Source organism: Hypomesus nipponensis, chromosome 9, assembly GCF_054491055.1.
Source record: "Hypomesus nipponensis isolate SF chromosome 9, ASM5449105v1, whole genome shotgun sequence".
NCBI classification, from domain to species: domain Eukaryota; kingdom Metazoa; phylum Chordata; class Actinopteri; order Osmeriformes; family Osmeridae; genus Hypomesus; species Hypomesus nipponensis.
In genome coordinates this window covers 12,487,617-12,501,442 of record NC_140369.1, presented here as the reverse complement: position 1 = coordinate 12,501,442, position 13,826 = coordinate 12,487,617, and the positions used below count along the sequence as shown (strand labels likewise).

Here is a 13,826-nt window from a genome sequence, read left to right as displayed (position 1 = left end):
CGTTAATCTTCTGCTGCGTCTATAAATTGTATTTGAAATTTAACAAGTAGGGGGAGAAAAACTGGAAAATAAGCAGTTTGTGTCCAGGCTTAATATTTATAAACTGCGTATCCTGTTAACAACTAGACTCAGTGGAGCAGAATAAAAGCCCTATTTCTTAAGTGACAGACGAAATGCTGTGTAAGTTAGCAGGCCAGAGTGCAGCCGCCAGCGGCTGCTTACCTGTCTTATTAGCGAGGCGTACGTGAACGGAGGTCTCACTTCTGCGTTCATGTAAAACTCCTTGTTCTGGACAATATCTGTACAGACCGAACAAACACCACACCCAATCCAATGAGAGAAATTCAGACAATTATTCAGTTTACGTCCAATGACAAAACTCACATGAAAAGACACATTCCTGTTCCTATGTTTGTCCGTCCATGTACCTGGGGATATGGGCATGTTGTACTTGTCGGAGTAGCGCCGGCGCATGGGGCCCACACTGTGCAGGCTGTTGGCGGTAATGACGGACTGGGTCTGGGACAGTGGCGTCAGGGGGGCCGTGGGGGTGGTGGGCGTCTGGGGCAGGCTCAAGGGGGGTGAGGACGCTGGGGCAGTCTTGGAGAGAGTCACGCTGGACACCAGGTTGAGCTGGGAGAGGAAACCGAAATACGAGGAAGGGAAAAAAAGAGCGGGCAGGAGCTTCGTTAGTTAGTCGACCGCCGTCTCAGACTCCTCATTGTGTGTGCTCATCACAGCCCTAATTACAGGCAACCCCTGAGATGATCTGGGAACATTTGCTAAATGCTTTGAAAAGAGCGTAGGAGCCCTGCTCATCCACTCTGTAGCTCCTCCATCCTTCATCTGTTCTGCCTTCTCTGATCCTCCCCTCTGCTCCCCTGGTGGCACACATCCCAGTTATCTCTCTCTCTCTTTCTCCGTGTCTCTCTCTCTTTCTCTCTCCAATTCCCTTTGTTTAATCTCCTGGCATCCCTCCATCTGTACCCCCGCCCCCCTGCCCTCCCCCTGTGGCTGGCTACCGTGGTCACTGGCGAGGGTGAGAGGAGATGGGTGGCCCTAACAGCCCTGACAAATGACAGTGAGATTCTACCTACCGCTGAGCAGCCACTAATAAGCCAGTGAGAGGAAGCGGCCAATCTGGGCTAATTACAAGATGAAATTGTATTGTGAGGACTCTAATTAGGAGATGCTTATGGAGGTGATCTGATGATTAAATGTTGTATCGGAGTGACCCCATCATCAGGGCTATGCTGGCACAAATGGCTCTGGAATATTTTGCAGAGAGGTGGGTTGCTTTGCTGTTGGGGATAGGCGTGCACATTGGGATGAAGAGGGGGTGAAATATTTGTAATAAGGGCTACAAGGTAAACTAATTAAGGCGAGGGTTCCAAAGGTACAGCATGGCTTCCAGCAGCTGTGGTAGCTCCAAACAGTGCCAAGCTTCAACACTGGAGTAGCATTCAAGTGGAAAATTCTTGCCTGACCCCTTGCTCCAGCTATTAATTTGGAGGAAAACTAATGACACATATACATATTCCCGCAAAATTGTTCTAATTGCTAATTTGCCGAAGGAGGCCAGTTTCCAAATTAAACATGACTTCAGTCTGCGAGGAAAAAAGGGGAGGAAAAACAACAGAGAAGATGAGAGAGAGAGAGAGAGAGAGAGAGAGAGAGAGAGAGAGAGAGAGAGAGAGAGAGAGAGAGAGAGAGAGAGAGAGAGAGAGAGAGAGAGAGAGAGAGAGAGAGAGAGAGAGAGAGAGAGAGAGAAAGAGTGAATCACAGAGAGAGACAGAGACAAACAGAGACAGAGAGAGACTGGGCAGCAGGAGGCATCTCATCTTTGACAATCATTTGTAGACTGTGCTAACAAATTAATGAAATGTCAAGGCTGTCAATTGCTTTGGAGATATCAGATGTCTAATTTTGCTGATAATGGCATGGGTGACAGTGGGTGCGGGGGCACGCAGGTGAAAGTGAACAGACAGTGTTTAACATCTCACCCCCATCACATGGATCCTGCTCGGCCACCCAATTACCCCAGCCCTATTAACAGTCATTACCACCGAGATGGCCCTCTTGATAGACAGGTATATAATAAAGAAATCTGGGCTGGCACCACAGCTAAATTCATCCTTGACATGGCACTGACTGATTTTCAGAATTAATTGTATTCTTTGTATATGTGTTCATTTGCATGTCCCTGTGCAATTTGTTAATTTTTTTTTCAGATTTTCAACATCAGTAGCCATGTACAAATAAACATACAGCGTATTAACAATTCAGAGGCTAAAATATGCCTCTTGGCAGAGTCCTAGACAAAGTATTTGGATAACTGTGAGAACACAAATGTGTAGTGCATATTCACTACTGCAGTAGAGTGTTATTCTAAATCAAGAGCCAAATAAATCACACTTGGGTTTGTATTTTTTGACACAATACTATCAAAAGAATAGGCTGCGGCACTGACGTCTTTTCCTGTGGATTAGCAGGCTTTGTTTCATGTTTCATCCATATTCCCTGGCCATAAACAGAGAGTGGCCTTAACAATAGGCCAGACAGCCTGGTAATAGCCTTGCCTTTGTTTGCCTCACCATTTGGGCTTACTCCAGTGCTGAGACAAAATGAGACTTCAGACAGAAATTAATTAAATGGTAATTGGTGATCTAATTATACTGGCTTTGACTCGCCAAGCTGCTAAAGAAAATAAACAAAAAGTCCCTCCTTAATTATGTATGGCGTAAAAGGTCAGATTTCTGACAAGAATGCTTAGTGACACCGAGTATAGACCGACACCACCCCCTCACAACACATATACACACACACACAGTGCATGTATACACACGTTGATAATGTGCGGTATTTTGTTTTGATCTTTTTATTTATTTATTTCAACTGGCTCAAAGTAATGAATTGAATTCTATTCAGTGCATGTGTGTTGGTTGTTAATTAAGACTCACTGTAAACTAGCCAGTTAATGTGTAAGTGTGTACTGTGTTAATGTGTAAGTGTGTACATGTTGTCTGTGCTGTGGCACAAGGCTTAATCTGCTTTATTCTAACCTATTAAACGTGAATACCAAAGAAAATGATATTACACAGTCCTGTTCTGTAAAACACTGAATAGTTTTGTGCAATAAACAGTCCCTGGGATGGGTATCTCCAGTAATGCTGAGGCCCTCCACGAGGGCCACACAACCTGACCTGTGTTATCCCCCTCCGACCCTGCAGCTGACACACATATTCATCCTAGCATATCATAGCAGCAACCAGAGTGCAGCGCAGCGCTGCTGGAGAACTGGAGTATTTATTTGAATAAAAAAAGGGCCGGTTTCCCCCCGAGAGCTTTAACACTGAGCCCTGACACAGCCGTTCTCACAGGCCCTGGGGAGAGGAGACGTGGGGAACTCAGATGCTATCTGCCACCCCAACCACTTTTCATATACAAATGTCCCTGTGTCAGGCCCTCGTTCTGCAGTCTAATCTACACAATCAGTGTGTGTGACAGAGGCACAGCGACAACAGGCAGCCTATTGTCGCTAGACATCTCCAGGCGCTTTCTGTTGACTGGCTGGGCTCTCTGTGTGGTGCACATGGGCTCTGCCCGTCAATTGCCCAGACTGCCTGTAAATAAATGATCGAGGCTGCACAACATTTTTGGAGAGACCTCTTTAGAAATTGTGGGCTCTTTGTGTGTATGTGTGTGTGTGTGTGTGTTTCCTCTGCTCAGCCCTCCAGTACAATGGATCTAATAACTGCGCCACTGCAAATGAACTGCCACACTTTTATACTATAACATACCCCTTCTTAAGCATGAAAAATACCACAGATACTTCAGTGATGGACAGTATGTCAATAGTCTACACATCTACAGTAGCATCTTATATTGAATAGTATAAATCAAATGGCATGACATTCTGTATATTAAGAGTGATAAAGATGATGGTTAACATATGGCAAAATAATTACTTTAATCAAAAGCAATGTCTGTTGCCAAAGTCTACTGGTATCTTTTAGCATGCAGTATCATTCAAGTATGTGCTTGCTGTCTTTCCAGACAGAAGTTCAGCCACATGGCTAGGGGCTGTTACTGAGAGTACAGGGAGTTCATCACCACAGCTAAATTGAATCTTAGATGTCAACAGATGTGATCCAAACAATATCTCCAGCTCTCTTCATATGACCAGCTGCTTTTGTTTAGCAGATACATTATACAACGTTAAGAAGAAATACATTTATAACTGCACTACATGTCAGTCAATTAGACATGAGAAAGAGGAGGAAGATATACAGTATGACGGAAGTGCTACTCACTGGCTGTGGGTTGGCTTTGGGCTCTGTGGATTTGACATGGAGATGCGTCATCATGGCTTGAAGACGCTCTTTGTCTTTTGCTAGCTGCAATGAGGGGGAAAAGGCATTAAAACCTTTGTGAAGGAAAATCTATCTCTGTTGTACAATGCATTTGGTTTTCATACATGTTTTCTTTCATCACATCCACCCAGGATCTCTTTCTAATGTGTTACATACACTGCACTTTCATGCTAGAGGATAACAAATGATGTTCTGTGATGGTACCGATGTTCATCCAGTACAATCCTAGTTCAGTTCAACACATCCCCTTCCATACCTGTCCCTAACTCTCCTCTGTCCTAGCTGCCACCTCGCATCGTGGAGATTGAAGGATGTCTCTGATTAACTCTCACTTTGTTGAGTTCATCCAGTGACATACAAGCAGAGTGGGAATAACAGGACTGTAGCATATTTCGATGTTCAGGGAATTGAACTTGTAATCTCATTGTTTTGAGAAAAAAAAAAGTGAATCATGGTTTTATTGTGATCTTGGTAAACTATATCTTGATGACTATATCTTGATGTGCACTGTAATCAGAATACATGTTTAATACAGGAAAAAAAGTGGTTTTGCCAAAAAACCTACAAAAATTGCCAAACCTGCCTTAGACACCTGACTCAAGCATAGTTATGAAAATGTTCATGCTCATTGTGCTCACTGGTGAGAAGGGTACAAAACTAACCACTTCACTGGTCCTCACTCATCCACACTAATGGAACAACCGGGAGGAATGCCTTTCTCCATAAGTGCATACTTAATGTACATACGCATATTTTCAGGGTCCGTCAAAGGGAAGTGCCCATCAATCCACTCAGGGGATTGCGTTAACAAAAAAACTGATAACCAATATTTATGAAAAAAGAGAATCTCTGAATTGTGCAGTTCACCATCTTAACCTTTTACGTTCAATAAAGCAAGCTGACATTGAGGGCACCCAGCGTAGCATCAGCCTAAGCTTCTCACCAAGTGTTTTATTGTTAGTGCCAAACTGTTAAAAGTCATAAATAACTTTAAAACCCAGTAAAATTCAAAATGTAATTATCTTCCCTACTTAGCCTCAGGCCCTTCATATATCTTTGCCTGGCTGTCATGCATACATAACACATTTTTAATGACTGGTTACTCACAAATGTACAAAATAATTTCATTCTTCCACCCCCCTCCATGTCTGGGACCATGTCACATGTCTCGGAGACAGGCTTGGGGCAGCAGACACAGGAAGGGGAGAACAAGAAGAGGCACAAATATTTGTGGGAAAACAGAACAGGGTTACAGTACCTGCAGCTCCAACTGCTGTACGACCTGCATCTGCACTCGACACTGGGCTGTGCTCCTGTCGTCTAGGGCGTGTTCATTGTTAAGATGCCTGGAGAACAGAGAATAGGAGAGAAATATGTGAGCATAGTTTGTTTGAACGTTTTACTGTAGCCTCTTTTAAATCCAACATGATAATTGATGACATCGCTGTACTGTATCTGTACTGTATGTAGTAACCCCCCTGTATGGGTATTGGGAAACCCAATGTGAGGGGGGTGAGGGGGGTCGTGTACTGTACACAGGCTGAGGTCAGAACAGGTAAATACTGTGCAGATACCAAATATAAAACTACCAGAATAGTACATGCAGAATGTGAAAAGATATACTTCTTTCAGCAAAGATGAATGAAATCCATATTTAATGAGTTGGGATATCTGCTCAAACTTAAGTTGATAGATAAGAGAAATGAGTTTCAGGTTGGATTCGTTTGTTAAATTATGCAGTGCTCCACCAGCTTCTCTTTTCAGAGATGGTACTACCCCTCTCTGGTCTGGAGATACTCCTTATTTTGGTGGCTTTTTCAGATAATTATGTCATCAAGATTTCGAGAAGTCAAATGAAGCCAGAAGGAAAGGCAAAGGACAACAAGGAGAAGAGAGATGGAATCTGTCACAAACTTGAATTATGAATATAATTATGCATGATTATTTTATACTGCAAAGATGTTCTCTTTTCCTGCCCGTTTCTAACTAATCTAAATAAGTAGCTCGCCGGCAGCAGACAGGTTTTTTTTCGTGATTTATATAAAATGTTGGAGATAAGGTTCACGAGTGAAGGAAATATGATTGGAGGATTTTTATCAGCCTGCGCATGAATTACTGTTTGAAAATGCTTATGCAGGGGCATTTCATTAATCATTTAATCATAATCCGAGCAGGATGTTTGAACTGATTTCACAAATACCCTTTCATTTCACTACTTCATTATGCTCACTAATGGATCCAATATATTATATATATCATAAATTATATCACATCTTCAGTGACCATGTAGGTCACTGTCACTAGGCATGTCCCTGTGTGCGCGCCGTGGCGACAGCGCAGGGAAGAATAGTGCCCGACGTGCCTGCCGTCTCAGATGCACTTTTTCTGTCATTTACTGCAAATCAAAAGTAGCCAGACCTGACCGGGGCAGCTGCAGTGACAGGCCAGCTGATATGATGGCCCAATAAATCTGAGGGCTCCCCAGCACTCTGGCTATCGCTTAACATACCGACAACACATTGGTGCATTAAAAAAACAACCATACACAAAAAAATGGACATTCGAGAAGGGATGGAAAATTGATAGTGCTTGAAAGTGAAAATGTGATGTTCAGACGAGGTACAGAATGGTCCACATCTTTATGGAAAACAAAGGGCCTTTTTTTCATCGTCCTGCAATTTCAATTTATTAAAATACACTTCTGAAACCATTTACAACATACATACCGTGGTTGAAGTTCATAATTTGTACATAAAGACACATTTTAAAAGGCATATCGGAGCAGAGCGTGGACGATAATCCAGCTAAAATCAATTCTGTCCACTCTATGCCTCACATTTGTCTGAATAGAATAAAAGGCAATTTAATTAAGTAGGATGGAAAATGAAATGGGTAAACATTTCGGAACATCTTACCAAATTTCAAATAAAAAAATTATAGGTAAAGACATTTCAACTTCTATTTAACCAACATAGACTGCATTTTCAATGGTGCCTACGTGATGAGCTTTGGAATTTCTCTGTTCACGGAAGCCATGCGCCTGGCTTCCTTTCATCCTTTGTTACATGAGACTTTTTTCTTCTAATGACATGGAGTCACAGTGCATAATTAATAGGAAATGAAATATTCAAATAGCCCCTAATGCAGCCCTGAGAAGAGTGTCTGGACAGGGGAGCTTGGGGTAGGGGGATTGACATCCAGGGAGACTATGAACGTTGGCATGTGTCACTTTCTGGACTTCAAATGAAGCAGATTCTAAAAGCTTTCTGGCAGGATGACAGGCTCTAATGTAAATTGTCATAATAAAATAAGTTTAATAGACATTCTTAAAACAGTCAGCTTTTTACATTCCATTTAGTGGCTTCCGTTATTTCAGTTTTTAATTACATACACCCGCCCTGTACCAACCCTATTGTGAATACTGTAGATACTGATTTGAGAATATCTTCTGTCATAATTTGTTGTTGTACGAAATATAAACATTTTAAAAAGATATGTTTTACAGCATTTGATTTTATTGCAAAAAATATCATTCTATAGAGCTGCATCTGATGGCTTTGTCAAATATATAACCACCTTTAACTACATTCTGTGGCGGTGCATAGTTGGTGCGTTAAACCATTTAATTACTAAGCGGGCATGCACACACAGACACACACAGCTTCTAAGTTTATATTTAAAATATTATGAAAGGACTCAGTTCTCTGAAAACCTTCAGGTAGGAGAGACTGGTATAGCACTAGAGGGCAGTGCAGTGTTTCACTGGCTTTGACCTTTGAACGGACACTGAAGAGGGATCCTGACCCCCATAAAGAGACCTGGTTTTGATACGTCGCCCCACCCTCTCAGTACCCGATTCAACACAGGAATAGGATTTGCTCCTTTTTATTTATCAAGATTGCGCATGTAGGTATGTCATGTTTTCTTTAAAAGATAGAATAAATATGCGCACAGTTTAAAACAACATTTCAGTCCGACGTTAGTTGTTACTGTTGGCATGCAGAGCTGAAATGTGGTCGACGTTAGAGTGCTCCTCACCTATCTCTCTCTGGTACACAGTACTCTCTGCTGTCTCCTGTCCCTCACATTCACCACATCTACCTAACGTTCATCCTAAAAATGAACATTTAACATATGCCTAATGCATTCCTTGTTTTTATTTGTGATTCTTATTGAAGAACTGAAGAATCCATTTTGGGGTTCCATGTGGAAGTGCTTAAGGGTTTGAGAGTTAACACCTTGGTGAGCTGCTCGCACTTTTGCCCGCTCTTAAACAAAGGCGGCTTTGTGGAGTCTCTCTCCTAATGTTTTCTTAACATGTTCCAAGCAGTTTAGGCAGGCAACTAAAGTAAATAAGATGTTGCCATGATAAAAACACTTGTAAAAACATAGCAGAGTGCACTTAGAGACTTTTTTGAAGGAAAGCTTTACCGGGTGTAAGGAATTTAATTCCTCTCACTTCTATAAACAAAGGGTGAGGCAATGTCAGAATACAATAAATAGTGATTGATTGAAAGGGACACTCCCTAAGCGAAAATGTGAGAGAAAAAAGGAGCATCTGTTTGCTCATTATTGATGTGAAGTCAAGACAACTTGGTGAAAATGAGTACTGTATCAAAATACCAAATACAACAAAACAATAACTTAAATCAAAGTACTGTCACTAATATCATAATCCAAATCCGAGAATCAGTGCATTAACACAATGCTCTTTTCGCAAATGTATAAAGAATTTGAAACAACAAAGAGAATGCTGAAAGTGACCAGCTTGTGAAGTTTTGTCTTCATCTTTTCTGTGTGTGTGAGCGACTGTGCGCATGGAGCGCTTGTTTTAGTTTGGGCCCAGGATAATGGAATTGTGTCATATCTTCTGTAAAGTGCAACTAATCCAGGGTGACAGAGAACCATTGATCTGCTGCCACACCACAGATGTTTTCATCCTCTCCGTAGCAATGCCGCGGTTATGTGTTGGATTACCCAGAGAACACTGCACACAAGGTTGATTAGTAAAGCAGGAGTTGGCTCAGACAGATCCTACAGGACAGCAGTCCCCTGTCATCCTGGACAGGATGCAGAGGAACTTGAGCTGGGTCACAGACAGTCAAATTTAAAAGGCGTTGGACTGATATTGATAAATACTCAGGCTAGTTTTGACTGAAGAGTGAGGAGGGAATAGGTCTTAAAATGATCTAAACTGTTACTTGTAAATGTGGGTTTTTTTCTGCATCTTAGTGTCCCTTGAAACACAAGTTGTACAAACAAAAAAAGACAAGAAAACAGATAGACAAGCTGTGAGACAAAAAGACAAACAGACAAGTGAGGCTGAGGAAGACAGAAAGAGCTGAGAGAGGCAAGCTAAGGCACACACACCAATCCCCTGACCAGTGACAAGGGCAAACATGCGGAGCGCCCAGAGTGTTGGCTGCCACAGATAAACATCCTCCTGGTGTTTGTTTGGGAAAAACGTCCCCAATCACCATGGGGATGACACTTATCACATGAATTAGAGGCCCCTGCAGTTCCCAGAGGAGGCCCCATCCCAGCACACTGGTAAAGAGGCCCCATCACACACTGTGGCCCTACAGACAGCACCCACACTCAGGGATAACAACTGGGCGCACCCGTGTAGTGCTTCTGAGACAGATGGAAGAAGAAGAACTCTAATCGACCTGAAGGAAAGAGGGACTGAAGGGGATCCCAAGAGGATATTGGAGAGGCTAAAAGAAACAAACAGGTCCGCTCTGAGGGAAATGTAACTTACTTGAGGAATGATTGAAAGTCATCGAACACCGCCTCACAGCCGGGCCACTTGCAGACTCCATGGCCATAGAGAGGGTGGCTGTGGGGAGAATGGTCATCGAGTGTGGATCTGGACAGACAAGGGGACGGAGAGAGACATGTAAATACCTCTTGATTCATATCTTCACTGTGAAATCAACTTAATAACACATAATACAACACATGCTTCAAATAAGCTTTAAGATTGGTGCCTATATTTAGTTTTTCAGTCCAAAATAAACATAAGTGAAATTAAATGTGTTTGTTGGCGGATTTGTCTTGAATTCTTGCATTTTTGTTTTCGTCTTTACTAGAAAATACTGGGTTCGCCTTGAACTTTGGACAGTGTGAAATCCGTGTAGCTGTGTGATCATAGCCTCCTCTCCTGAGGGAGGTGGTGACTCTGGTTGGGCTAGCCCTGGTGTGAAAGGGACCCAATCAATATGTCATTATTTAATGCCAGTGATCCGAGTAGCGGGCCACTTTGATCCAGGCAGTCGGAGGTTCCCACTGTGGCAGGCTCCCCTGCCCTGACCACTGAACCATATCACACAACCCACCTGGAGGACCGGCCCAGACCCACAACAGGAAGCCTCCAAATCCATCTGCCAGCCCCCATTGAGCACAAATAGTAAACACCACCGCCTGTTACCAATTTATGTACTGACAGACCAACGTTAGCAGGAGCCAGCCCACGCCATCTAAAGGAAGGCTTAGAGGTTCACAACATCAGTCTAAATACCAGGACCGTCTCCACAAAACAAACTCCACAAGATCTTCCATATGGTGAGCAATGTGGATCCCATGAGTAAACCACAAGCAGTGGTGTGCAGAGGCCTGCGTGTGGATGGTGTCTGTTGGGGAGGGAGACAGACGACCATATGGACACAGGCACTATACAAGCCACACAACTCTCAGCTACAAGAGCCTGGGGGACTGGCCTATATCGCTACCACCTGGGCTTCTGCTCTCTCTCTCCCTCTCCCCCTCTCCCTCTCTCTCTCTCTCTCTCTCTGTCTCTCTCTCTCTCTCCCTCTCTCCAGCACATCGCTGAATCCTCTCCCCCAGTACCAGGACTGCTTATGTAATGGCCTGTTCTCCAGGAGCCTGAGAGGGACAGGACAAGGAGATTCATTAGACCAAATCCCACAGTGCAATCATTAGAGATTCATCCTAGCCACCACAGACTGATTCATATGGATATTCTTCCAGTGTTTTTTTCTGCCTCTTCTGACCGGATGACAGTTAAAAAATATTCTAGTTAAGGCATCGTTTAACCAATTCCAAGCATCCATCTGAATTAGAATTAAAGAGGAAGAAATCTCACTGAATTAGAAGAAGGAAATTAATCTAATCGTGCTATGCCAATTTTGAGGGATTAAATAGATGTTCAGATTAAAATCTCATTTGTAAAGATGTTAGTAAAACTGTACCTCAAGTAGGACATTCTAAGGGTCGTCACAGGTTTTCTTGTGTTATAATTACTTGCTTAAGAGTTCACATTGTTCATAACATGTGATAATTGCATTGCAATTAGGAGGCAGTCAAGCATTCATGAATGTAGTTAGCAGTTTTTTTTTCCAGGTCAGAAATATTTTTTAAATTCAATTATGAATAATGCATACGCATTAAAACCTCTGTTTTGATACAGCTAATAAATAGATGGTAGAAGATCTATTATAATGAGTTTTTAACAAGGCAATGTGTGGACTGGTGAATGTAGCGCTGAATTTTTTAATTTAAAGAGATCCTTTTTAAATTATTTTCTGAGCAGGCCTGTTTGTTAATTCTGTATTAATAAGATATTGAATTGTGGAGTATGCTGGAACTCAGTGAGCCAATCGCTCTCTGATGGGCCGGCGCCAGGAGTGCCCTTTTAAACGGCACATGACTAAACAGTGGTAAATGACAGAATTGACACTGAATGAGCTACATTAGTGAAATAGTTGAAAAGTGTAAGATTCAGGGGGTGTTCTCCCCATTGTGACCTCATTCTCATTCAGCTCCACAGATCCTCTTGCAGAGTTAAATTTGACTGGCACCCTGGGCAGGTCTTTCAGGATGCTATTATTGTCAGACAGCCTGGGGGAAGAGAACTCTAATGATCTTGTAGCAGCAATGAGGGAAACTGTGTCATGTGCTTCCTTTGGAGAAGAGGAACAAAAAACGCCTATACCTCGACAGAACGTGTACAGAGCTTCCAGGTGTTGCATTATGTTCACCTGCACACCCGCACACACTGCAGGCGAAGGCTCACCTCGGGAGAGTGGGACTGATACCGTGCCTCTACACTTCCTCAAGATGCTGTGCATCTCATACACGACATGATCTGAGGGATGATACACTAGTAGTCTGCAACAGAAGATGAATGACCAGCGTGAGAGGTCAGTCTGGACTTGGTCTGTGAGGCCAGTCACAACATCCTCCTTCTCATCAGGAGTATTGATGTCGGTCTATTCCTCCGTGGCCTTACTCCGCTTTCTAGACCTCAACTCCTTTCTCTCCTCTGGCTGCCACTCAAGGGTTTACCCTAAATGATTTAATTAGAATTTTCCTGGTGTAAGACAAATTAAGGGCGAGAGAGGGGAGTGTCGTGCCAAATCAGATTATTTATCTCCTTAACAGATTGCTGAGCTGAAGTCCCTGAGCTGTGGTTACTGATGGTTGCTGGGAAGTAAGTGGGCCAAATGCTTTGTGAGGATGCAATGCTCTCCCGCACCAAACCAGCACAGCCCAGTGATGGGAATTGATGTCAGATACAGATCGGAAACATTTCATTTAAATAAGCAAATCATTGAACAAAGAAGACCTGGCTCACAGGGGATTTCTCTCCTCAATCCTCATGCTTAGACGAGACTGATCTGTCTGTCTGTCTGTCTGTCTGTCTGTCTGTCTGTCTGTCTGTCTGTCTGTCTGTCTGTCTGTCTGTCTGTCTGTCTGTCTGAGGTATGGTAGAAGGCCATGAGCTGTTGTGGTGTGTTTACACAGACAGGATCTGTCTGTCCTGCCACTGTGTGAGTGAGCGCTCTTTGAGGCAGCTAAAAGCAGGAGTGTGTCTCTACTCTGTGTCAGCCAGGCCGGCAGTGATTGAATTTCTCCTCCTTCCTTAAGACGGAAGTGCAAAGCCTGCGAATGATGCCTGTGGATGCACTTAAGGTTTTAGTTGCAGGCGTCGCTATGCCTGGGCAGATTTTATATGACACATGAAACTAACTACATGGTACTTAGGGCCTGCTGTAAACCTATCTGAGGCCAGCCGGGAAAACAGGGTCCATCAGCAGAAGGCTTGTTTCTGTTGCATGACAAAAGGACTTGCAAAACCGCATCAATTAAAAGTTCATTAAGTTCAGCACTGGGAGGATGAGTGGATGCTCTCTATTTACGCCTCGGCCCAGCCCGACCCAGCCCATTATCTCAAACATGATTATTCAAATCCCAGGATTATAACTCAGACGTTTCTCTCATAGCCTTTCCTAGAATAATCATACTTAATAATATTTTTTCCCAAGGATTCTGATTAGAATTGAGACTGCATCATCAAACGAGAGGAATAATGCTCTTGATAGTTCCATGATTTAGGCACATGGAAATGAACACTAGAAAAGGATTATTGGTTGTTAAAATCTAAATTAGCGCCATAGAGTTCTTAACAAGGACTGTTTTCTATGCATCCTG

At 42.9% G+C, this 13,826-nt stretch overlaps 1 protein-coding gene across 11 annotated transcripts in view; it reads right to left on the bottom strand.

Moving 5' to 3' along the window:
* foxp1b (forkhead box P1b) overlaps positions 1-13,826 on the bottom strand; it is a 129,530-nt gene that overhangs the window by 8,664 nt on the left and 107,040 nt on the right. For all 11 annotated transcript variants that reach the window (XM_084704634.1, XM_084704624.1, XM_084704625.1 and 8 more), the window contains 5 exons: positions 10,135-10,242; positions 5,632-5,719; positions 4,314-4,397; positions 429-633; positions 223-299 (listed from right to left, as the gene is read on the bottom strand). In XM_084704634.1, coding sequence (XP_084560760.1) covers positions 223-299; positions 429-633; positions 4,314-4,397; positions 5,632-5,719; positions 10,135-10,242 — 562 coding nt within the window. The remainder of the gene's footprint in view (positions 1-222; positions 300-428; positions 634-4,313; positions 4,398-5,631; positions 5,720-10,134; positions 10,243-13,826) is intronic.